Source organism: Pectinophora gossypiella, chromosome 1, assembly GCF_024362695.1.
Source record: "Pectinophora gossypiella chromosome 1, ilPecGoss1.1, whole genome shotgun sequence".
Lineage (NCBI taxonomy): Eukaryota > Metazoa > Arthropoda > Insecta > Lepidoptera > Gelechiidae > Pectinophora > Pectinophora gossypiella.
This window is the reverse complement of record NC_065404.1, coordinates 12,249,483-12,272,092: the sequence shown is the minus strand read 5'-3', so window position 1 is coordinate 12,272,092 and position 22,610 is coordinate 12,249,483. Positions and strand designations below refer to the sequence as shown.

Sequence of the window (22,610 nt, the reverse complement as noted above, 5' to 3'; positions counted from 1 at the left end):
TACAATTTGATACCAAGATCAGTGCTGTCATTGAAAGTGATACAAGAGTTACCAATCATAGTAGTTCTAATGTATCAATTGTACAAACAGAATGTACATCAGGAAGTAAGCAATTTTATTCCTCTCATAATGGAGACAATCACTTTGCAGCCAGCTGCTAACCACAGGTAGGTCTATTAAAGTCTATTTATTAAATTACAAGACTTAACAATATGCTATAAACTTTGTACTAAAGAGATGAGATGCTACTTCTCCGTTTTATGTAAATCATTTATATCGTGAATTTTTTTAACTCTTTCAATTTGACTTACTCAACCAACCTTTTATGACCATAATTCAGTTCCTTCTTTTTTCAGACAATCAGCGTCATTCAACAAAGAAGTGTTTGTGGACTTTATGGGGGCTCAGATAAAGACGCTGGCGTTTCTTGCGTACATTATCAGGATATACCAGGATACCATAGCTAACCACGCCAGTCTCATGGTGAAGGGCATTATCGGCCTGCTCACCCTATGTCCGCCTGAGGTGGCGCACCTGAGAAAAGAATTAGTTATAGCTACTCGACACATCCTTGCTACGGATTTGAGACTTAGTAAGTTTTCAAAGTTATTTATAATAATTTATAATACAACCACTATAAACAAGGCATCTGAAGAGATCCTACACTTGGAATAACCTGTAGCAATCTACTATAATCTAATGCCCTCGGCCTTGTAATGCCTTGTATCTGCTACAGATAGATTGTTAATTGAAATACCTACCACAGGGTTAAAAAGTATCAGTTTGGTGGGAAGCCTATGATTTGTATAATTCTATTCTATATTCTCTAGAAAGTTACCAACTGAGATTTCCAGCAAGTTCAAGTAGAGCGCCAGTATCTACCTCTTTACTTGGCTTTAGTCACATTTACTTTATAGCTTACAAGAAGAAGAAAAAACAGTATAAAATATGTTCATATGTGCCAAATAAATTGCAGAGTTTGTCCCATACATGGAGCGCCTGTTCGACGAGGATGTCCTATTAGGCGACGGATGGACTGTCCACGAGACACTGCGCCCGCTCGCATACTCCACACTAGCTGACCTTGTGCACCATGTGCGACAACACTTGCCTCTAACAGATCTAGCCATTGCCGCTCATCTGTTCTCCAAAAATGTACATGATGAATCCCTACCGACTAGGTAAGTGATCAATCTGTCTCTAGACAACGATTTTGCGACTTGTGGGAATCTGTCATAGTAGCTGAGATCTATGTGTACCTACCTATCTCAGGTTGGATAATTAATAGATTCCAAACGGGACGAGTTGAAGGCCCGTCCCCCTGCCGCTATTCATTATAATTACCGAAACAGTGTGCTCACGTGCTCACACTGCGTGGGAGTTCACTGTGAAGATAGGTTACATAAGCCAACTTCGGGCGCATCAGCTTCGTGCCGACTAGGAGTTGAAGAGGTCGCCATGGCCAAAATCGGTCGGAGATCATCAATTAATAGATTATACATAATATTTTTGTTCCCATGTTCCAACCTGCAATTAATGCGGTACACTCATTCGTATAATCTACTTAGTTTTATAGTATACTAAGTAAAGCGCTTAAAGCTGAGTGGCTAAAGAAGAAGTATACACTAAAATAGTACAAATATTCTTCCGCCGGCCGAATCACTTACTACTATTCTCTTACTTTTGTTTTCTAAAATGTCACGTAACCTATCCAGTCGTCAGTATTTAATAATTTTATTACCTGAAGTGTCCTCTACTCACTACAAGATTCAATGACAGCTTTTATTTCATCTAGCATCCAAACAATGTCCTGCAAGTTACTACTGAACCTCGTGGACTGCATTCGTCAGCGGTCTGAGAGCGAGGGTGCAGCAGCGTCAGGCGCGCAGCCGCAGGGCCGACAACTGCTCATGCGCATACTTGAGGTATTTGTGCTCAAGTTCAAGACCATCTCCAAACTCCAGCTACCAGCACTTATGGCAAAATGGTGAGACACATAATATCCAAGTAATATTATATAAGCGAAAATTTGTGAAGAGGGACGTATGTTTGTAACTCTTTCACGCATAAGCCACTGAACAGATAATGAAACTCCACAGTAAATTGGAATATCACATAGGCTATAATTTATAAAGATACTCTGAAGAAGCAGTCGCGGGTGGCTGTTAGTATTAATACAACTCTCATACAATCCCTCTACACCATAGAACAGATTCCAAAAACAAAACTTGCAGCCACTACGAACCGTGCAGTGACAGTACTTGAAGTAATAGACATGCATCAACTTAGTAATGGTTAACTGTTTTGGTTTTAATTTTTTGTCTTGAGCTCTTGGGTTTATCTTGTTATCTTCGTGTGTATTGTTCTAGTAAAATGACGCCTGTTGCCACTAACGGGAATGGCACTACTCCTAGCACACCCACCATTCTAGCACCGGTTACTTCCAGTGAAATAAAGTTAGAAGAGGAAAAACCCACTCCAGATCTATTAGATAGTCTCTCCAAACCCGAGGAGAAATCCAAAATTGGATTTCCATCTTCACAGTTGAATAACTTAAATGTTGGAGACTATAGAACACTGGTGAAGACTTTAGTGTGCGGTGTGAAGACTATTACATGGGGTTGTGCATCTTGTAAGGTAAGATATGACTAAGTATTATATTTTATATAGAACGATTCTATAATGCGATAGTTTTGACTTTTATCAGCTCATTGACGCGCTATACGATTGAGCAAAAAACGACAGCCTCTTTAAATACTCTACAATCCAACATAACCACCTACCTTCGTTACACAGACTGCGCCAACGACCGAAGGTCAACCAGCGACTACTATAACTGGTCAGAAGCAACTAAGTCCCCGAGAGACGCTGGTTTTCATTAGACTGGTGCGCTGGGGCTTGCAGTCTCTGGATATTTATACTTTATGTGCTCCTCGGGCTCCCGTCATGCCTCCAGCCATGCCCCACGTACGATCTAAGGAAGAGAAAGAGGTTCTAGAGCACTTCAGTGGTGTGGTAAGTACTAGAATAGTCTGATGTATCAGAATTTTTATGTATTAAAAAAAACTTATTGTTTTGTAATTACTTTTTCAGTTCTCCATGATGAACCCGCAAACGTTCCAAGAGATATTCACCGCGACAATTTCTCATATGGTAGAAAGAATCAACAAAAATATGACGTTGCAAATAATTGCCAACACATTTTTATCGAACCCCGCGACGTCGCCCATATTCGCGACTGTTCTCGTCGAATATCTCCTCAAACGAATGGAAGAAATGGGCACCAATGTTGAGAGATCTAACTTGTATTTGAGACTTTTCAAACTAGTGTTCGGTTCAGTTAGTCTGTTCCCCACTGAGAATGAGCAAATGTTGCGTCCGCATCTCCACAGTATTGTCAACAAGGCCATGGATTACGCCATGACTGCTAAAGAACCTTACAATTATTTCTTGCTCTTAAGAGCTCTCTTCCGTTCCATTGGCGGCGGCAGTCATGATCTCCTATATCAGGAGTTCTTACCACTTTTACCCAACTTACTAGAGGGTTTGAACCGCCTACAAAGTGGTCTTCACAAACAGCACATGAAAGACCTATTCGTCGAGTTGTGCTTGACCGTACCCGTCAGACTTAGCAGTCTATTGCCTTATCTACCGATGTTGATGGATCCGCTAGTGTCAGCTTTAAACGGTTCTCACACGTTGATATCTCAAGGCCTGCGAACTCTCGAGCTCTGCGTGGATAATTTGCAACCTGACTTTTTATATGAACACATACAACCCGTCAGAGCGGACTTGATGCAAGCGCTCTGGAGGACGTTGCAGAACAATGAAGTTGCAAGGATAGCATTTAGAGTGCTCGGGAAATTTGGTGGCGGCAACCGTAAGATGATGATCGAGCCGCAGAGACTCGAGTATCGCGAGACGGATGCGCCGCCACCCGCCGTTCAAGCCTATTTCCAAGATCAGTCAAAACCGTTAGATTTCGAAGTAGATAAGGTAATTGAAACAGCCTTTTCTGCGTTAAAGTCCAGCACAACCGATCCGTTCTACCGCCGTCAATGCTGGGAAGTATTGAGATGCTATCTTGCGTCATCACTTAATTTGGACGACGATAAAGCCACCCTGCAGAAACTTTTCAACCATCCGAGCTTCCTTGATGGTAAAATCATAACACAAAATGGACCTTACTACAAATGCACAAATACTATCGTTAGAAATACCCATCGCACAGCGTTGACTGGAATGTTTGTGGCAGCTGCCATCAAAGAATTACGCCATCACGTTTTACCAACAATGGTATCACTCGTGCGACATTATACTCTAGTAGCCATAGCTCAAGAGGCAGGACCGTTTGCCGGTTCCGGAACACCCAAAGAAGGTCTCGATCCACTGGTTCTCATCGATGCCATTGCGGTTGTGATGGGGCATGAAGAAAAAGAGCTTTGCAAGCCGGGACATCTTGCTCTGGTGCTGATGATAGAAACCGCAGCAACCGTACTGGGAGGTAAAGAACGCGCATGTCGCCTGCCCTTGATGGAGTACTTAGCGGAACGAATGTCGGCGTTGTGCTACGAACGCGCTTGGTACGCCAAGTTGGGCGGATGCATCGCCGTGAAATTTATGTTTGAAAAAATGGCTCCGGAGTGGGTTTACAAGCACGTGTTCACGTTCCTGAAGGCAGTTCTGTTCGTGATGATGGATTTGACGGGCGAAGTATCATCTGGAGCTATAGATATGGCGACGGTGAACCTGGAGCGATTGGTTCGCGTGTGTGTCACGGGCCCGGCGGGACAGGTGGAGCCGGAAGGAGAAGTAGCCGCTGCAAAGGCTAGGGCTCTACATGACGTGCTTCAAGAACTTGTGCTGCAAGTGACGAGCCCACATCTTCTAGTCAGACAACAGGTAAGATATATGGATTAAATCCATCGCGAATTTGATTTATGACTTTGGTTTTTGCAATAGTTTAATGTATATTTATTTTTAGGCAATGAAGTCTTTGGAGCTAATAGCAGAATTACAAGGCAAGACTGTGACAGAAGTGATGGATCCTCACAGAGAGGTGTTGGCGGACATCATCCCTCCGAAGAAACATTTGCTTCGTCACCAACCTGCTAATGCCCAAATGGGACTCATGGACGGAACTACATTCTGTACTACTTTGAAACCAAGACTCTTCACTATAGGTAAATAACAACATTGTATAATGTTGTACTGTCGAGCTTTCTTTTATTACTTGTTCTGTCATAGAAGATTATTCGTGGATTCGGAATTTCGTTTATCAAACCCTTATTCTTCGTGGTTACAGCTCATCAACAGACTGTCTGTCAACAGAACATGATGTCTTATTTGTATTCCAACAGTTTGACGTTGTCAACTTGTATAATTTAAATTTTATTTTAGATCTGAACATAAATGAGCACAAAGTATTCTTCCGGGAGTTGTTATCTCTCTGCGAAGCGGAAGATGCGATGTTAGGCAAACTCCCGTGCTACAAGGGTGTCAACTTGGTGCCGCTGCGAGCGTCCGCCCTGCGCGCCCTCGCGGCTTGCCACTATATACAAGAGAAACACTGCCGGGAGAAGATCTTCCAAGTGCTTTACAAGTCACTAGAGAAAAATGATACGGAGTTACAACAGGTAAAGAAAAAACTCATACTGCTTTTATTTGGTATAAAACGTTGACAAATTCTTGGCGTGTTGAAGTAAAGATGTCGGGACACGAACAGACAATACATTTTCCTTTCATATTGCAGGCTGGATTTGAATGCATGCAGAAATTCCTATCCGGATTCCAAATAGACATGGAGATGGTGCATCCGGTGATGCGACCACTCCTCCTCACACTTGGAGACCACCGAAACTTGAGCGTGAATGGCGCTAAACGACTCTCATATTTGACTCAGCTGTTTCCCTCAACATTCAGTGAGAAGCTATGCGAACAATTGTTACAACTATTGAAGAAACTTCTAGATTATTCTATACAGACTAATAGAGGTGAGTTTAGTTGGAGCAGACTTACGAAATTGTTGTGTGTGTGAGTGAGTCTCTCTCTCTATTTAAGAGCTGCGCTCTTGTCGGTGGAGTAATCGCCATTCTTCTCTTCTTCCCGCCAAAACCTTCACCTCCCGATACGACACGACCTGCACCTTCTCTTTTATTTGTTTCATAAATGTTCTCCTAGGTCCACCCCTTCCTCTCTTCCCCTCAATTTTTCCTTCTATAATGTTTGTTATAAATGAATCGTGTCGTGTGAGTGAGTAATCATTGGTAATTACTTTGATTTTTATGATGATGCTGATGGATCGCTAAAAACAGGTATTTTCTCTTGGAGTATTTCATGACAAACTCTACAATGACCATCATTCCTCAGGTGGAAACTTCCTCCAAAGCGTGTCAAAGAACATGGAGAACGAGCAGAAGATAATAATTCTGATCGGCATCTTCCATCAAATCCCGGCGGCGTCCCCGCGGTTCATCGACGTACTGTGCCGACTCATCTTCCACACGGAGAAGTCGCTCATGGTGGAAGCAGGCTCGCCATTTAGGGAGCCGCTTGTGAAGTTCCTTATAAGGTAAGAATGGAGGTTAAGTTTTGGGTCTACTTTTCGTTTGGTTATCAATGACTAGATTGTTGCGCTGCCTTTTCTTGCTACTAAGTGATAAACCGCATCTTACAATTAGAACCAATAGAAAATTAAACTTAAGTACGCCGAACGTATTATTTCTTTGTAATATTTGGTTTTATTCAGCCCAGAGCAACCAATTTATATAACTTACACCATCAATATTCTCTATGTAATGTCTAGAGAGACGTAGTCTCACGTAGATCACGAAATATCTCACCTCACTTTGATCCTTCCCTATACACAGGTACCCAAAAGAAACACTAGACTTAATCATGATGGACAACAACATCAAAGACCAGCAGTGGAGTAGATTCCTCATCTTCCTCATCAAGCACCCAGAAGCCGGCGGAACATTCAGGGAAGCCTTGCAGACTTCTAAGAAGCCCCGTCTTATGCAACTGTTGGCTACTAACACTGGGGCTGCCGCGACCACCCTACCACAGGCAGATAGGGCAGAGATGCAGTTCCAAGCGATCAGAGCCGTATCGCTATTGATTAAGTTCGATGATCAGTGGATGTCGACTCAACATGATCTCATGGAAATGATTAAGCGGATTTGGTGCAACGACCAGTATCATGTAAGTTGTTAGTAGTTTAAATACAAAATATCAATGGTTCAAATTGGGAGAGTAATTTTGAATCTGATAATCCTTAAAAAATATTGTGCTGTTTATTTACTGTGTCATGTTGACTCAAAAGTGGAAAAAAATGTCAGGTAGCCTAAAACGACAATAATACATCAAATGATTTTTCTATGCCTACATGCTGTGATACTGGTGTGTGATATTTCGTATTTGTTCCGTTCTTAGTTACTCAAATATCAATTTCATACTAACATAAAACTTATCTCATTGTTGTATAATAGGAGAGCCACAAAAAAGTGGAGAACATAGACTGCACGCATTGGAAGGAGCCTAAGCTGATCGTGAAGATCCTGTTGCACTACTTCTGTCACCATCCGAACAACATAGAACTCCTCTTCCAGCTGCTGCGAGCGTTCTGTGATCGATTTATACCCGATTTCCAGGTTTGACACAACTTTCAACTCAATATCAAAGTTATTTAATTATCTTGGTAGTTTTTCAAGTATTATTTAAAATAAACATAAATATTATTCCAATATACAATAGGTTATCTCTGACAAATGGATTAGTTACTAGTCTTAAGACCGCCTGTGATGGAGCAAGGTGAATGATTTATCCCGTCCAGTTGATCGAAGGACGGCCTGTGGCGAGCATGGGACGTATTTCGGTTTTTTTATGGATTCAAACACTTCACACATACAGACCAGATTAAAACATACAGTTTAATCTCGTCCAAGTCGCTTCAACCAGTCCAGTAGAATACGCAAGGCTTTTCCTAGAAAGTAAAGTTGTTGACAACCATTTGTCATTTGACGACCACGAGTGTGTTATAGAGCATAGAGTAAAATCGTCATATTGTTTCCATAAAGTTACAACACAGAATGTTTCGATCTTTTCGGTCCCTAAGCCTCGATTTATATACAACTTATTTTTATTTCAGTTCCTCCGCGACTTTCTAGAGAACACGGTTGCGCAGAACTATACGGTGGAATGGAAACGGTCGGCGTTCTTCCGATTTGTGGAGCACTTCTCAGACGACAGCATGTCTCAGGAGTTGAAGGCAAAGGTCCTACAGATGATCCTGATTCCTTGCTTCGCCATCAGCTTCGACAAGGGCCAGAAGATCGTCGGTGGAGCACCCGCGCCTTATCATGATAGCCCTGATAATATCGTCTCTGTGTTTATCAACAATGTAAGTCTTTTTTTTAATTCTGTACTGAAATGACGTGAGACTTTTGAACATTAGACACTATTTGAAATTTTATTCTAATTCCCAAAGCAACACATGAGAACGCAACATAATATCCCGTTGTCAAACAGGTGATAGATCCGGAGAATCCGTTCGCGTGTTCGGACGCGGTGCGCATATCATTACTCCAGTTCGCGTGCCTACTGCTAGAGCAGGCGTCCGCGCACATCCACGACGCGAACAACAAGAAGCAGGGCAATAAGCTGCGCCGGCTCATGACCTTCGCCTGGCCCTGTCTGCTCGGCAAGAACTATGTCGATCCTGCTACTAGGTATAAACACACTCATAATGTCACCTTGCCATATTTTTGTGGGTGTAGCCTTCCTACCGACCACGCCGGCGTGGTCGACGATTTCCCTCAATCAGCGCTTATCGCGATCGACCCACTAGGGTCGATTAATTCTTTCAAATATTTTTCGTCTCAGACGACGCCCTGAGTCGAGGTGCCCAACTGGGCACCCTCAGGCCTGTTGTCTTAACCGTTGTACCGGGTGAGAGTCTTCAGCGCTCCCCATTTGTCCGGCCAAGTAGTTAATGCCATCTGTGGCAAATCTACAATAAGTCACGTCAAAAAAAATCATCGGTGTAGCCTTCCGTCTCTATCCATAGCAAATTTTATGATACGCGAGGTCCGCTTTCTCTTTTGCACACATATGACATCATATCATCTACTCCTGTCAAAACAAACTATTTTCTAGTTGTAGAGTATAGTCCTAGAATCGCGACGATTACTGACGTTGGAATCGAATCTGAGCAAAAGGACCGCACGGAATTCTCATGTCAATGGCTAATGCAGATTTGCCGGGGAAAAATGTATTTTTATTTATGTTTAACCTTGTTATCTCTGTCAGGTATCACGGACATTTGTTGCTCAGTCACATCATCGCGAAGTTCGCGATACATAAAAGAATCGTTCTGCAAGGTGCGTATTAAATTTATTATTTCATGCCTCTATTATACGTTACTTCTAATAGCCCTTATGTTGCCATTACACGCTGTTGCTGGTGTGTATTATTGTTTATTATTACAGAAGCGTGTAATATTACCCTTTACCAATGCTGGGGTTGAGAATAGTGATCTCCCCGCTAGTGTTCCACAACCTACTAAAACAAGGTTGATGGTGCAACAAACGCAGGAGATCCTCACCCCGGACATACCCCACGTACTCACACACAATTACATACTCTCCCCCCCCCACAAACACACACACACACACACACACACACACCATCCTCATTTCCTTTATTAATATTGAATATTCTCTCGTCTAGTGTTCCACAGCCTACTAAAAGCCCACGCTGTAGAGGCAAGGTCGGTGGTGCGACAGGCACTAGAGATCCTTACACCGGCTATGCCCCAGCGGATGGAGGACGGTAACACGATGCTCACGCACTGGACCAAGAAAATCATCGTCGAGGATGGTCATTCGGTGCAGCAGCTCTTCCACATACTACAGCTTGTTGTTAGACATTATAAGGTGAGTTAACAGTTATTACTTCTTAAGTAGTGTTACCAGCAAAACCCCTGGGTTTCAAGGTTATATATAGGTTCCGTGTCACTTTTCCGGTGTTGTGCATCTTAATTAAAGTCTTGTCTAAAGATTAATACGAGATTTTCGGATAAACAGACGTTCTGCTTGCTAACCTTATACTTATTGAAGTATAGTTATGTATATGATTTATTTGTGATTTGAATCCAAAACAGTAAACCGATTTGGCTCTTTTTTAAATATATTTATAATTAGTTAAGTTATGGTTGGTATACACAAACACCTAGATGCGAGGTTATAACTAGAGTTTCTTTTTTAATTATTCGTTCATATGTAGGTGTATTACCCGGTACGTCACGCGCTGGTCGGCCACATGGTGGCGGCGATGCAGCGGCTGGGGTTCTCGGCGACGGCCTCGCTGGAGCACCGCCGCCTCGCCGTCGACCTCGCCGAAGTGGCGCTCAAGTGGGAGCTGCAACGCATCCGCGATCACACGCATGATGATAATGTAAGCATTCACAGATTTCAAGATGTGACTTTTATCGGCCTGTTATGGTTCATCATACATTTATTTTATTCCATTTTTAAAACGTCAACGCAAACATGCGTCGGAAATATAACGTGTCTATTTGTAAGTCTTTGTCACCTAATAGCCCTTACTAAGTTATAATACAACTCTCGGAAACGAATCATAACAGATCACTCATCAATAAAACCATCAATATTTGTACGTCCGTATACATTTCAAAATAATTTAAACAACTTATGGAACTATAATGTATTCTTGCAAAAAACTAATGTGAATAAAACAACCCATCAGGTGGCGACATCGCCAAGCGGCGCACTGAAGCGCATATCATCAGACGACAGCATGTCGGAGCCACGCAAGGCTCTGAACACGGGCTGGGCCAGTCCGCAAGCCAGCGTGTCGCGGCTCGAACCTGACGCCGCCAAGCCGCTGGACCGACAACACGTCGACGTCGTCGTCAACCTGCTGCTACGCCTAGCATGCCAGGTATGTCTATAGATAGGCATTTGTTTATACTGAACTATATTTTATAATTATGTCCAAGGCACACAAGGCTATATTTTCTAAGCCAGGCCGCAACGGGCTCGAATCGGATATCTTACATACTATAGTTAGAAATATACTACATGTGGCCTTTTGTGACAGAATTTATTAAGGAAATTACTTAAGAGTTTATCAATAGCATACATGGTTTATACCATGTATCTTAGATCATAGTAGCAAAGATCTTACAGGTCTTTGGCGCCTATGAAACATGTTCCTATGCAACTGTTGCTATTGTCATGCCACGATAGACGTGTGTTAGGAACATTCGCTTATAATTCCAAAGTTTTTGTCGAGTTGGCGTTGCAAATAGTCGCAATGATGCAGCTCGCCTAGAGCTGGCACGCCTGCAGGCTGGTTATGTTACACATCGTTGTGCGGCGGTGCAGGTGAACGAAGGCGCGGGTGCCGGCGGAGGCGGTGCGGCGGGGTCCCCGGGCGAGCAGCTGTCGCGCCGCTGCGTGCTGCTGCTCAAGGCCGCGCTCAAGCCCGACGTGTGGCCGCATCTCTGCGAGCCCAAACTCGCTTGGCTTGATAAAGTACGTTCTTCATCACCACGTCCAAAACTATTTAAAATTGAAGTTCAAAGATAAGTGTTAATTTTTAATTTGTTTTCTCAAAAGTAGAAAAGATATAATCTATGACTCTTTTAATTAAGTTATGCAAAAGCATTATCGTCTTCCCTTTTAAATAGTGTAAGACTTAATTTCTTTCCATTCCACATATAGACTGGCTATTCACCCCGGTTTTTATATTGGGTTTATACTTGGTGCTTGGATAATAGCATGATGATCACACCTATGGTCGATACCCGGCCCAAATACATTTCCACATGGTGGTTTCGTGGAGTGTGCTGTCGTCGTATTTTCTATGGTAAGCAAAAACTAACATTTGCATTGTATTCTTCAGGTATTCGCAACAGCAGACTCGAACGCCGCAGCCTGCGCGAACGCATGCACGGCTTTAGAACTGCTAGTATTTCTTCTAACTGTGCTAAGACGCGACCAGGCACTTGTGGCACTCAAACCGCTACAACGCGGGCTAGCCGCTTGCGTAGCCTCTAACAATGCCAAGATAGTGCGGCTCACCCATAACTTGTTAGCTAAACTGACCGCACTATTCCCTACTGAACCCACCGGAGTTGCCCAAGTTTCTAAGGTAATATTGAGTTTTTCTTTTTAAATTTGAATTGAATATGATCCATTATTAAATATGAAACTGCTATAACGATTTTCATACTATTTTAACTAACTGTAAAAAAACAAGATTTTAATTATTTTTCGAATATTCTCACTCTAAATTGAATTCTTTCTTCCAGTACGAAGAGCTAGAAACCCTGTATGCTTGTGTAAGCAAGTATGCGTTCGAAGGGTTAGCTACATACGAGAAATCAGCTCCGGGGAACGCGGCTACAGCTTTACACGGGCCGCTGATGATGTTGAAGGCGTGTTGTTCTTCCAACCCTGGGTACATCGACCGGCTGGTGTTGCCCCTGATGCGGGTGCTGCACCGCATGGTGAAGGACCACGTGTCGTCGGCGGGCGGCGCGGCGGCTGGGGCGGCGCCCGCCGCGCCCGCCGCCGCCAGCAGCGCCGCGGCTAGCCAGGACCCCTCGCTTTCTGATCTGCTCGTGAGTTTGGATTTTACGATAGTGATATATTGTTTAGTGGACCTGGGAATCCTGAAATACAGTTCGGTGGATCTTGAACCGGATAATATAAACCTACCTTACCTCTTCCCTCTGTGACGGTCCTCAGGTGTCCTGTGACTGCCTACTCGGATAGGTTCTCGTTTGTGTTGAAATTGACTCAAATCGATCTCTTGCGAAACAGAGCATCTGTAAACGGTTTTTTAGAAAGTAAATGGGGTGGATATATAATATTTGGAATGGTGTCATCTCGGAATGCATTAATAAGGACAAGCATCTCGTTACTGGGTACCTTTTTGTGGGTCCATCTATACACACATGAAACATTATTTTCAGATTCTGGCGCTAGACCTGCTGAAGGGCCGCGTGTCCGTCATGGCGGTTGATACTCGAAAGACTTTCATTGGCACTGTACTAGTCGGGCTTATTGAAAAAACTACCGATCCCAAGGTAAGTCTATTTTTGTTTTACATAAAGTTTTTAAGAACTGTTGTTTGATTTTAATGCAATAGGTAATTCTTTAGTAAAGAATATTTACCCCTCCACAAGACAGGATGGTGATCATTATCCGCTTATCGGTATGACTGTGTCAGGCACATCTTTTATTGCGTCCTGGTTTATCTATAAATATTGTATTACCTTGTCCAGGTGATGAAAGCAATAACGCGCATGGTAGAGGAGTGGGTGAAGTCTCGCAGTGCCAGCGTGGCACTAGGCGCGGGGGCGGCGCCGTCGCTCAGAGAGAAGTCCATACTACTGGTCAAACTGATGCAGTACGTCGAGAAACGCTTTCCGGACGATCTGGAGCTTAACGCGCACTTTCTGGACATCATCAACTATGTGTACAGGTATTACTGAAATATTATAGTTCGTTTACTAATGAGGTTAATTTAACATCTTGTAAAGTGGCCCGTAGCAGAATGTATGCCCGATACTGTCGAATGCGGTTTATGGCGATCATGCAATGATGATTTAGTAATCAACATTGCAATTATTTATTTTACAATATTTTAGGATTTTTACTTGTTAAATATTGTGTTTACTTGACAACCCACAGTAAGGGCCCGATTCCTGGCATGCAAATTTAGCCTTGCGCAAACACAGATTTTCATATAAGTATTCAAACCGTCCTAAGAACAGCATTAATTAAACTTATTAAACTTACTATTTACTTCTACAGAGACGAACATCTAAAAATGACAGAGTTATCAATGAAACTCGAACCAGCCTTCCTCGCGGGCCTCCGGTGCCCTCAACCACACATCCGTGCCAAGTTCTTCGAGGTGTACGACACGAGCGTGCGCCGGCGCATATTCGACCGGCTGCTCTACATCATATGCTCGCAGAATTGGGAGCACATCGGACAACACTTCTGGATCAAACAGTGCTTGGAACTCCTGCTTGTGTGCTGTGTCTCTAGTAAGTTAGATAGATTTGGTTGGAAACCAGTAGGACAATATAACGGTTGTTGCCATCTTAGAAGATCTTTTTAGAAGACCCATTACTATTCCAATGTTCCTTTTTATTCACCATTAGTAATAATAGTAAATGATCTTCCGTATATATAATGTTCCAAATATGTTTTTATGTACATGATCCTCCGTGATAATCTTCAAGATTCTTAGATTTATTATGAGCTCTGATCGTGTCCTTAGGCTACCGATCGCCGTTGATTATGTCGAAAACCTCTTACCTTCGCTATGTAACCACACAGCCGTAGAGTTCCATACTAGTTAACGAGTCACATCATTTCAGACTCCCAAATCCGCCTGTCGAACACGAAATACCTTCTACCAAGTATCACAGCTGTAATCAACTGGGCGGACAGTGAGGAGCGAAAATCTTTCGTCATCTTCAGCTCGGTTAAGGAAGAGTCCAGTGACGGATTCAGTGACTCCCTCGACCCGGACAAGGAAGATGTCCTTGATATGGACCTCGATTCCAACTCTACTCATAAAGAAGATCTCACTAAGAATCAACCTAACAGGTGAGTTCTGGAGTTGATTGTTAATATTGTTTTAGTCTTCTAAACTCTGCATTTCCAGACATTATATTTAAGGAATGGAAGAGATTGACGGTTTCAAATCTAAATCATTCTGCCTGAAAAATCCTATCTCGATAATACATTTCAGTCTTTGATAAATCATCAAGACAAAACTTCCAAAGCATCTATAAATTGCAGGCAACGCGCAATAAACCAGATAGTATGCAAGCAGTCTGAGTTCCTGGAGCTGGCGCGACGCGTGCGCACTGAGCAGCTGGTGGCGGCCGCGGCACAGTTGTGTCATATGGACGACGTGCTGGCCCATCATACCTGGCTGAGGCTCTTCCCTAAACTGTGGAGCACCCTGGATGATAGGCAGCTTGGAGTGAGTTTTATCTTGTTATCTATTATTGATTGATTTCAATATCCATATTCGAAGCAAATTAACGCTTCGTGAGGACCGCACATATGAGAAGTATGTGCTAGTTCTGGCAGTGATGTAAGGAACAGTGGCCGAACATCGACGACGCGATAAATATACGAATTCTATTGTTTCAAATATCGCGTCGCGCGCGATACACGAGATCCATGTTACGGTTACTGGAGTTCACATCTCCTCTCATAAATCCTCGCCATTTCTCTCACACACGTCGTGTTGTTGCAGACCGTAATGAATGAGATCGTGCCGTTCATAATATCGGGTATCCACGTGATACAACGCGACCAGCCGCAGAGCGCACTCAATAGCTTCATCGAGGCGCTCGCTCGCTGCAACCCGCCAATCACCATCAAACCGTAAGTATACGATACTTCAGAGCAGAGACTCTTCAGAGCCATCCCAGAGGCCTTTAGTAATAATTAATAGTTGGAACGTTGTTGAGGTAAATATCATATAAATCATTCATAGTCGATATTGGAGCAGTCTTTTTACGGTTGTCAATATTTATTACATCGAATGATGTCAAACTGACAACTCTTGTTAGAAAAACGTGTGAAGGCGTAATTATATTCCATTGCCTATAATAGAGTTGATTTTATATTGTTTCCCTCGCAGGCCTATGATGAAATACCTCGGCAAGACTCACAATCTGTGGCACCGAATGACGCTGAATTTAGAACAAATGGCCATAGACCAGGCTGCAGGTCGCACGCCACGCGACCAACTCGAGATATATGATTATGACACTGAAACTACCACACCGACGGTAAGTTTGGTACTGTCTGAGCCTATTTGTCGGATAGGGATTTGATAGCAGTATTAATATCTCTTGGATAATTTCTGGATATGCTATTAGACAGAAAGTGTTAACAGGACCTTGTCACGCACTTCTTTCCTGAATAGTTATTTGATTCCTCATAAATAATAAATAAATATGGTTGTGAAGATCTTACTCTGTAAAATCTTACAAATAAATGATGCGTTATGAATAAAATTGTTTGATGACAGGAAACACTCGACTCACTTAGTGACATGTACGAACTGCTGCAAGAAGAAGACATGTGGTCGGGATTGTGGCAGAAACACGCGCGGTATCGCGAGACCAACGTCGCCATCGCGTACGAACAACAAGGATTCTTTGAACAAGCACAGGTGAGACTTAGCTGACTATATTTTATAATTTTGATCCCTCACAGTTTCAGTCACAGTTTGTAATCCAAGACATGCCTGATCGCGTTAATAGTGTTTTTTAGAATTTTTAGTTTTTCCGCCAGAATCTTCGTGGAAAATAAATTATTTTGGTCTATAAATTGATGTCAGACGGCACTTAGACAATTTTCTAAGTAGTTCACCGTTTTACCCCACTTTTTGTTTGCAATATCGAGTTCATCACAGAAGCCACTAATTTCCTGACGACTCTTCCAGGCCGCATACGACGTCGCAATGGCTAAACTAAAGCAAGATTACACCGCCAACCCAACAACGTACAACATACACAAGGAATGCACTCTCTGGACTCAGCACTGGATCAAATGCGCTCGAGAACTGAACCAATGGGACTCGCTACTAGACTTGGGACTCACTCGGGGCTCGCGGGACCCATTCCTGATACTGGAGAGTTCATGGAGGAACCCCAATTGGCCGACCATGAAAGATGCTCTTGCTGAAGTGGAGTATAATTGCCCTAAGGAATTATGTAAGTGAACAAGTTATTTAAGTCAGCGTTATCCATGGGTGGGTGTAAGAATTATTTGTTTTTCTTTCATATTCTGAGGGGAGTTATCTATCACCATAGCTAGTGGCGTAAACGTCATGAAGTTTCAATTTACGATTTAAAGGGCAAACAACTAGTACTTTTTGGCTATATGATGTTATCCATTCCAGCATGGGTCGTGAATCTGTATCGCGGCTACCTGTGCATCTGCGCGGGCGGGGAGCAGCAGGTGGCGGGCGTGGAGCGGCACGCGGAGGCGGCGGCCGCGGCCTGCCTGCGGGACTGGCGCCGCCTGCCGCGCCTCGTCAGCCACGCGCATCTACCGCTGCTACGCGCCGCGCAGCAGCTCATGGAGCTCAGCGAGGCCGCGCAGATACACTCCGTGAGTGCACGCTGTGATATCCCTGCACTGTTGTACTAGCCATCTGCTGTTAGATCAGCACGAGTCACCAAAATGCTCAGTTGCTCTGTGTGGAAATGCCTTTCGGTGAATTATTTTACTTAAATTATTTTGCATTTTTGAATGCATTTACAGAATGCTCAGGTTGCGCCGTACTAACGTAGTATGGAGATACCAGATTTTGAAATCTGGTACAGACATTCGCATTTACGTTCACGAACACACGTCTGAATAATGACTACTGGGTTTAGTACATATTTGTTGTCGTCCGTGGCAAATCTGCAATAACCGGGTGACAAAAAAAATAGTCCAACACTCCAAACCATTAAACATACCATTACTTTCCAGGGCTTGCTCCACAGCCGTCCGACCTCCTTACACGACATGAAGGCAATAGTGAAAACGTGGCGTAATCGGCTACCGGTCGTAGCGGACCCTCTATCGCACTGGGGCGCCATATTCACGTGGCGTCAACACCATTACCAGTTCATAGCGTCGCACTACGACTCGCAGACCGAACACGCCGCCAATCACAGCATGTTAGGCGTGCATGCTAGTGCGCAGGTGAGTTTGATGTGTTATTTGCCCTTTAAGTCATAGTTCTGTATGGTTACGTTATCTTGCGCGACGCGAAGTATATCACAGGCTTCGATAGCCGTACAACGTTTATCTACATAGACAGAATTCGCTGCATCTGTTGTTCAATACGCGCGCTAATTATCGTGTCACACCCAATAGCGCAACCCATGCTGCTAATGATTTCGATCGCTTGCCTAATGAAAGTCTATTTGCTTTAGCCGCCTAGCCTTAAAAAATCCAATCTGGTGAACGAGACTATATTAAATCCGAAGGCTGGTTACTGATGGAATGAATGGTTGGAACTTTATACGAAAACTTGTTTATTTTTCGTCCACAGGCCATTATACACTTCGCAAAGATAGCGAGAAAACACAATTTGTCTGGCGTGTGCCTTGATTCATTGCATCGCATCTACACGATACCGAGCGTGCCCATAGTAGACTGCTTCCAAAAGATTCGGCAGCAAGTCAAATGTCATATACAGATGTCCTGGACGGAGGGGAAGGACGAACTGCAAGAGGGCTTGGACATGATAGAATCTACCAATTTCAAATACTTTACTAAGGAAATGACAGCTGAGTTCTACGCATTCAAAGGATTGCTTCTAGCTCAGTTAGGTTAGTATTATTGTATCTACGTAAGTGATAAAGTTGACATGTACTTCTTTGTTATATTTTTCGATTTGCCGCATAACATATCTCTTACTTTCACTTTCACTTTTTTTATATCTGTGAATATAGTATAATACAAACATACAAAAAGTTCCGTCTTTAGAGGTGTGGAGAAGTAAAGCTATAAGATAATTCGCAACAACTCCTGATATTCGTTGTAAGATGCATAATGACGAATCAACCAGGCCATCGCCTGGTAACCGATAGACCACATTTGAGAATAGTCATTTGCTGCTATAAATGGATAATAGTCCTAAGATGGATGAGTTATAAAGTATATTATTGTCATTAGGACGCTCAGAAGACGCCAACAAGGCGTTCGCGGCGGCGGTACAGCTCCACGACACTCTGGTGAAAGCGTGGGCGCTGTGGGGCGACTACTTGGAGCAGATCTTCATCCGGGACCCGCGCCAAGTGCAGGTCGGAGTATCCGCCATGACCTGCTTCCTGCACGCCTGCCGCCACCAGAACGAGTCCAAGTCCAGGAAGTATTGCGCCAAGGTAAGCTGCCTTAATGTTATTTATATTTTATTTTATTTTATTTGTATGTACAGACTTGATTTAATTGATCATAATCTATTTGAGCGAAGCATGCCTATTATGTCTATTGGTTTGAAGATGAAATATAGAGATATGTAATTTTAAAATTTCCTTAAATTCAGCAGGTCTGACATTTTCACTATACTTTTGGTGCTGTTCAATATGTATTACTTGTAATTCTAGTTATCGTATGCGAACCACCACTCGTCGTCGTAAATGGATGGTTTGTCATAGTATATCGCATCCACGTATCGTATTATCGCATAATTTGACATAACACATGATTCTGAGCCAGATTGAAGGTAAGCAAGAGGAAAAGCACCGATTAGAGAGGTGGACTAGGTCAAGCAGGTAGCAAGGCGCTTATACAAAGCGCTGAATATATAGCAACCGAGTGGAGAGGATTACATATAATCATGATCCTCAGCAGTGAGGGAACGACAAGGAAGATCGCATCCACCACGCTAATGCAACCCCCTTTTTCGAAGAGTTATTTCTCATACCTCCGGTTGATTGAGGGGAGGCCCAGCAGTGGAACGTATATAGGCAGTTTATGTTTATGTATTTCTCATACATACAGGTTATATTACTCAACTTTCACCTATCACTTGTAACTTCCCGCAGGTACTGTGGATGCTGAGCTTCGACGACGAGAAGAACAGCCTGGCAGAGGCGCTGGACAAGTACTCGGTGGGCGTGCCGCCCGTGCAGTGGCTGCCCTGGATCCCGCAGCTGCTCGCCTGCCTCGTGCAGTACGACGGAAACGTCATACTCAACCTGCTCAGCCATGTACACACTATTCCACCTACTAGCTATATACTTTTGCTATCAAGTTGGTCTAAGAGAAGGCTTGGTGAGGTGGGGGTACTTAGTTCATCTTGCGATGGATGTACCTTTGACTACCCCAATCGTGAGCTTATATTGTATTATGTTGATGTATAACGCTTGTATGTTGGACTGGGAGTGAATAAAAATCCTAGAACGCGTTTAAGCATCTTTCCTGGTACGTCTTTAACCGACACAGGTATTGTGTTATTTCTAACACGATGGATCGTTATATGTGCGATGGGCTGATCACCATATCTTAAGACTTTGTACCACGTCTGGCTGCAAGCTGTTTGCTCTTTGCTCGTGGTTGTGCCCACACCTTCATGGATTGCGGTGGTGTGATTATATACATGTGTAATTAGACGTCATTGACTTTGGTCTATGCTCTACAGGTTGGTCGTCTATATCCCCAAGCCGTATACTTCCCCATCCGCACGCTATACCTGACCCTGAAGATAGAACAGCGTGAGCGACACAAGAGTGCGGAGACCCTAGCCTCGCATGTACCACACCAAACTGCCGCCACTGCCGTGAGTATATCGAGTTTAACGAGATTGACTTTAGATCATTATGATTTTAGGCGTTCGCTTTTTAAACAATCATAATAGTGATTTTCTACATATGAAAGGTCCTCATAATCTTTTCAACATAGCTTTAACCAATCTGTAGCTCAATAATTTCAGTTGTACCTGAAATGTATTTTTTGCACAAATAGTAACAGATTTTGTTAACTGATAAAGCGTGGTGTTACGGTACTTTTTTTTTGTTATTAACTATAAAAGTCTTTTCTCTATTTTTCTTAAAAATCCTTGAACTTTTTCGCGGATTATGAGACACTTACTCTAAGAAAGAATGTTCCTTAAATGAATTCACTTACAGTCCCACAGCAAGGCCAACGAAGGCGCGTCGTCTTCGTCCAGCGGGTCCGCGGAGACTGGCCCCATCAAGGCCACGTTGCCCATGTGGCGCTGCTCCAAGATCATGCAGCTGCAGCGCGAGATACACCCCACCGTGCTCTCCTCCCTCGAGGGGATTGTTGATCAGGTTAGCACCAACATTACATGACATGGTAGATACCAATACTCCAAACAAAAAGGAGCCAAAAGAATACACAAAGTTTCTCAAAGATCTTTCTCACCTTACTTGACGGATGTTATGGCAAGGCGAAATTTGTCGGAATAATAGTAAATGCATACATCCTGTTCAAAAAAAAATAATGATGAACTACAAATATCTGGGCGCTGTGTTGATTATATACCTGACGCTTCATCATGTCTAAAGCTTATTTTCTAAAGTAGCTGAAAGTTGTCTTCTGATTGACTTATGGCTCTGCCCTGTATAGAACTTACGAGGGTCAAAATCTTTGTCGATTAATAACGGTAATAATTAAAATGGTAGAGTCGTAAGGGGAAGGACGAACTTGGACGTAAGCGTGTACGGTCGAGATCCCAGACACAGACACAAGGGAAATGTTTACATACGTCTTACATCGATATATAAAAGCGAAAGGTCACTCACTCACTGACTGACTGACACACTCATCACGATATCTCAGATACTCCAAGTGGTAGGAGTCTCAAATTTGGCATAGGAGTTCCTTTTAGGACGTAGGTGCTCACTAAAACGGAATTTTGCGAAATGCAACCACTGAGAGGGTAAAAAGTTTTTATACCTAGTTTATAAATACATGTATGCATGTCGCCTGTTCCGCAGATGGTGTGGTTCCGCGAGAACTGGTACGAGGAGGTGCTGCGCCAGCTGCGCGCGGGGCTGGCTAAGTGCCACGTGGTGGCGTTCCACCACCGCGCCGCCGTAGCCGACGCCACCGTCACGCCGCATACGCTCAACTTTATCAAGAAAGTCGTCTCCACATTCGGCATCGGGATTGGCATCAGTGAGTCTTATATGCTGCATTTAATTTACAATATCTTATTTTTATATATGCTCAACGTCTGGGCGTAAACACATACCTACGTTGAATTTTAAGTATGCCTGTTTCTGTCCGAAGCGTTTTGAATTTGGGTATATCAGATACAATGATTAAATACGATAGCCTATACATACATACTGCTGCTATTAAACAGATTGAGGTCTTTGAATTGGATGTCGATTGGATATCAAGTCCTCACATCGCCTCGACTTATTCAGGTAGTTCGACAGTTCAGGTAGTATTAGATAATTACCGTTTTGCTACGCGATTGTAATCAACCGTTTGCTTTTTTTTTGCAGGTTTCAGCATGAGCTTGCATTACTTGATGAGTTTTTGTCTTTTATTAACTCGGGCTCGAAGAGTCCAAAGCGAATGCGACCGTTATTATATAGGAGCCCTCCATTTTGTATGTCTACAGAAAGTGTTTCAAGTTCTGTAAGTGGTGCATTCTCTTCAGCTGCATCGGAGAGCCTCGCGCGGCGAGCGCAGGCCACCGTGCAGGACCCAGTCTTCCAGAAGATGAAGAGCCAGTTCACCGCCGACTTTGACTTCACCCAGCCCAATGCTATGAAGCTCCAAAACCTCATACAGAAGCTGAGGAAGTGGGTCAAGATACTAGAGGCCAAAACAAAGGTGTTGCCCAAGTAAGTAGACCGCCAGGGTTGTGATTCCCGATGACGCAAACAAGGTAACAGTCATGTCATCATTTGTGCCATCCGTCTCTATTGTTCTTTACCATCTCTGTTTACTTCGACTATCTCTTACACTGTTCTTGCAGTTAACTATCATCATACTTCAAAATCGTATTTCATAATCATTTCACTTTTCGTTATAATTGTTACTTGAAGGAAGGTCTGA

The 22,610-nt window shown here is 43.2% G+C and overlaps 1 protein-coding gene across 2 annotated transcripts in view; it reads left to right on the top strand.

Moving 5' to 3' along the window:
- LOC126368748 (transcription-associated protein 1) overlaps nucleotides 1–22,610 on the top strand; it is a 28,433-nt gene that overhangs the window by 3,235 nt on the left and 2,588 nt on the right. Inside the window, exons 4-43 of one of the 2 annotated variants that reach the window (XM_050012903.1) lie at nucleotides 1–167; nucleotides 357–592; nucleotides 977–1,181; nucleotides 1,796–1,987; nucleotides 2,370–2,637; nucleotides 2,797–3,015; nucleotides 3,094–4,902; nucleotides 4,985–5,183; nucleotides 5,401–5,636; nucleotides 5,753–5,993; nucleotides 6,370–6,571; nucleotides 6,870–7,203; nucleotides 7,491–7,652; nucleotides 8,150–8,401; nucleotides 8,530–8,729; nucleotides 9,310–9,380; nucleotides 9,730–9,935; nucleotides 10,285–10,455; nucleotides 10,768–10,962; nucleotides 11,409–11,558; nucleotides 11,929–12,177; nucleotides 12,338–12,649; nucleotides 13,004–13,117; nucleotides 13,316–13,515; nucleotides 13,848–14,086; nucleotides 14,423–14,654; nucleotides 14,850–15,036; nucleotides 15,316–15,446; nucleotides 15,706–15,856; nucleotides 16,099–16,242; nucleotides 16,516–16,786; nucleotides 16,975–17,186; nucleotides 17,553–17,768; nucleotides 18,121–18,400; nucleotides 18,747–18,955; nucleotides 19,619–19,783; nucleotides 20,215–20,352; nucleotides 20,702–20,866; nucleotides 21,536–21,716; nucleotides 22,210–22,396. In XM_050012903.1, the coding sequence (XP_049868860.1) occupies nucleotides 1–167; nucleotides 357–592; nucleotides 977–1,181; nucleotides 1,796–1,987; nucleotides 2,370–2,637; nucleotides 2,797–3,015; nucleotides 3,094–4,902; nucleotides 4,985–5,183; nucleotides 5,401–5,636; nucleotides 5,753–5,993; nucleotides 6,370–6,571; nucleotides 6,870–7,203; nucleotides 7,491–7,652; nucleotides 8,150–8,401; nucleotides 8,530–8,729; nucleotides 9,310–9,380; nucleotides 9,730–9,935; nucleotides 10,285–10,455; nucleotides 10,768–10,962; nucleotides 11,409–11,558; nucleotides 11,929–12,177; nucleotides 12,338–12,649; nucleotides 13,004–13,117; nucleotides 13,316–13,515; nucleotides 13,848–14,086; nucleotides 14,423–14,654; nucleotides 14,850–15,036; nucleotides 15,316–15,446; nucleotides 15,706–15,856; nucleotides 16,099–16,242; nucleotides 16,516–16,786; nucleotides 16,975–17,186; nucleotides 17,553–17,768; nucleotides 18,121–18,400; nucleotides 18,747–18,955; nucleotides 19,619–19,783; nucleotides 20,215–20,352; nucleotides 20,702–20,866; nucleotides 21,536–21,716; nucleotides 22,210–22,396 (9,698 nt within the window). Of the gene's footprint in view, nucleotides 168–356; nucleotides 593–976; nucleotides 1,182–1,795; nucleotides 1,988–2,369; nucleotides 2,638–2,796; nucleotides 3,016–3,093; nucleotides 4,903–4,984; nucleotides 5,184–5,400; nucleotides 5,637–5,752; nucleotides 5,994–6,369; nucleotides 6,572–6,869; nucleotides 7,204–7,490; nucleotides 7,653–8,149; nucleotides 8,402–8,529; nucleotides 8,730–9,309; nucleotides 9,381–9,729; nucleotides 9,936–10,284; nucleotides 10,456–10,767; nucleotides 10,963–11,408; nucleotides 11,559–11,928; nucleotides 12,178–12,337; nucleotides 12,650–13,003; nucleotides 13,118–13,315; nucleotides 13,516–13,847; nucleotides 14,087–14,422; nucleotides 14,655–14,849; nucleotides 15,037–15,315; nucleotides 15,447–15,705; nucleotides 15,857–16,098; nucleotides 16,243–16,515; nucleotides 16,787–16,974; nucleotides 17,187–17,552; nucleotides 17,769–18,120; nucleotides 18,401–18,746; nucleotides 18,956–19,618; nucleotides 19,784–20,214; nucleotides 20,353–20,701; nucleotides 20,867–21,535; nucleotides 21,717–22,170; nucleotides 22,397–22,610 lie in introns of both variants that reach the window. The other variant, XM_050012895.1, reaches the window with a different exon arrangement.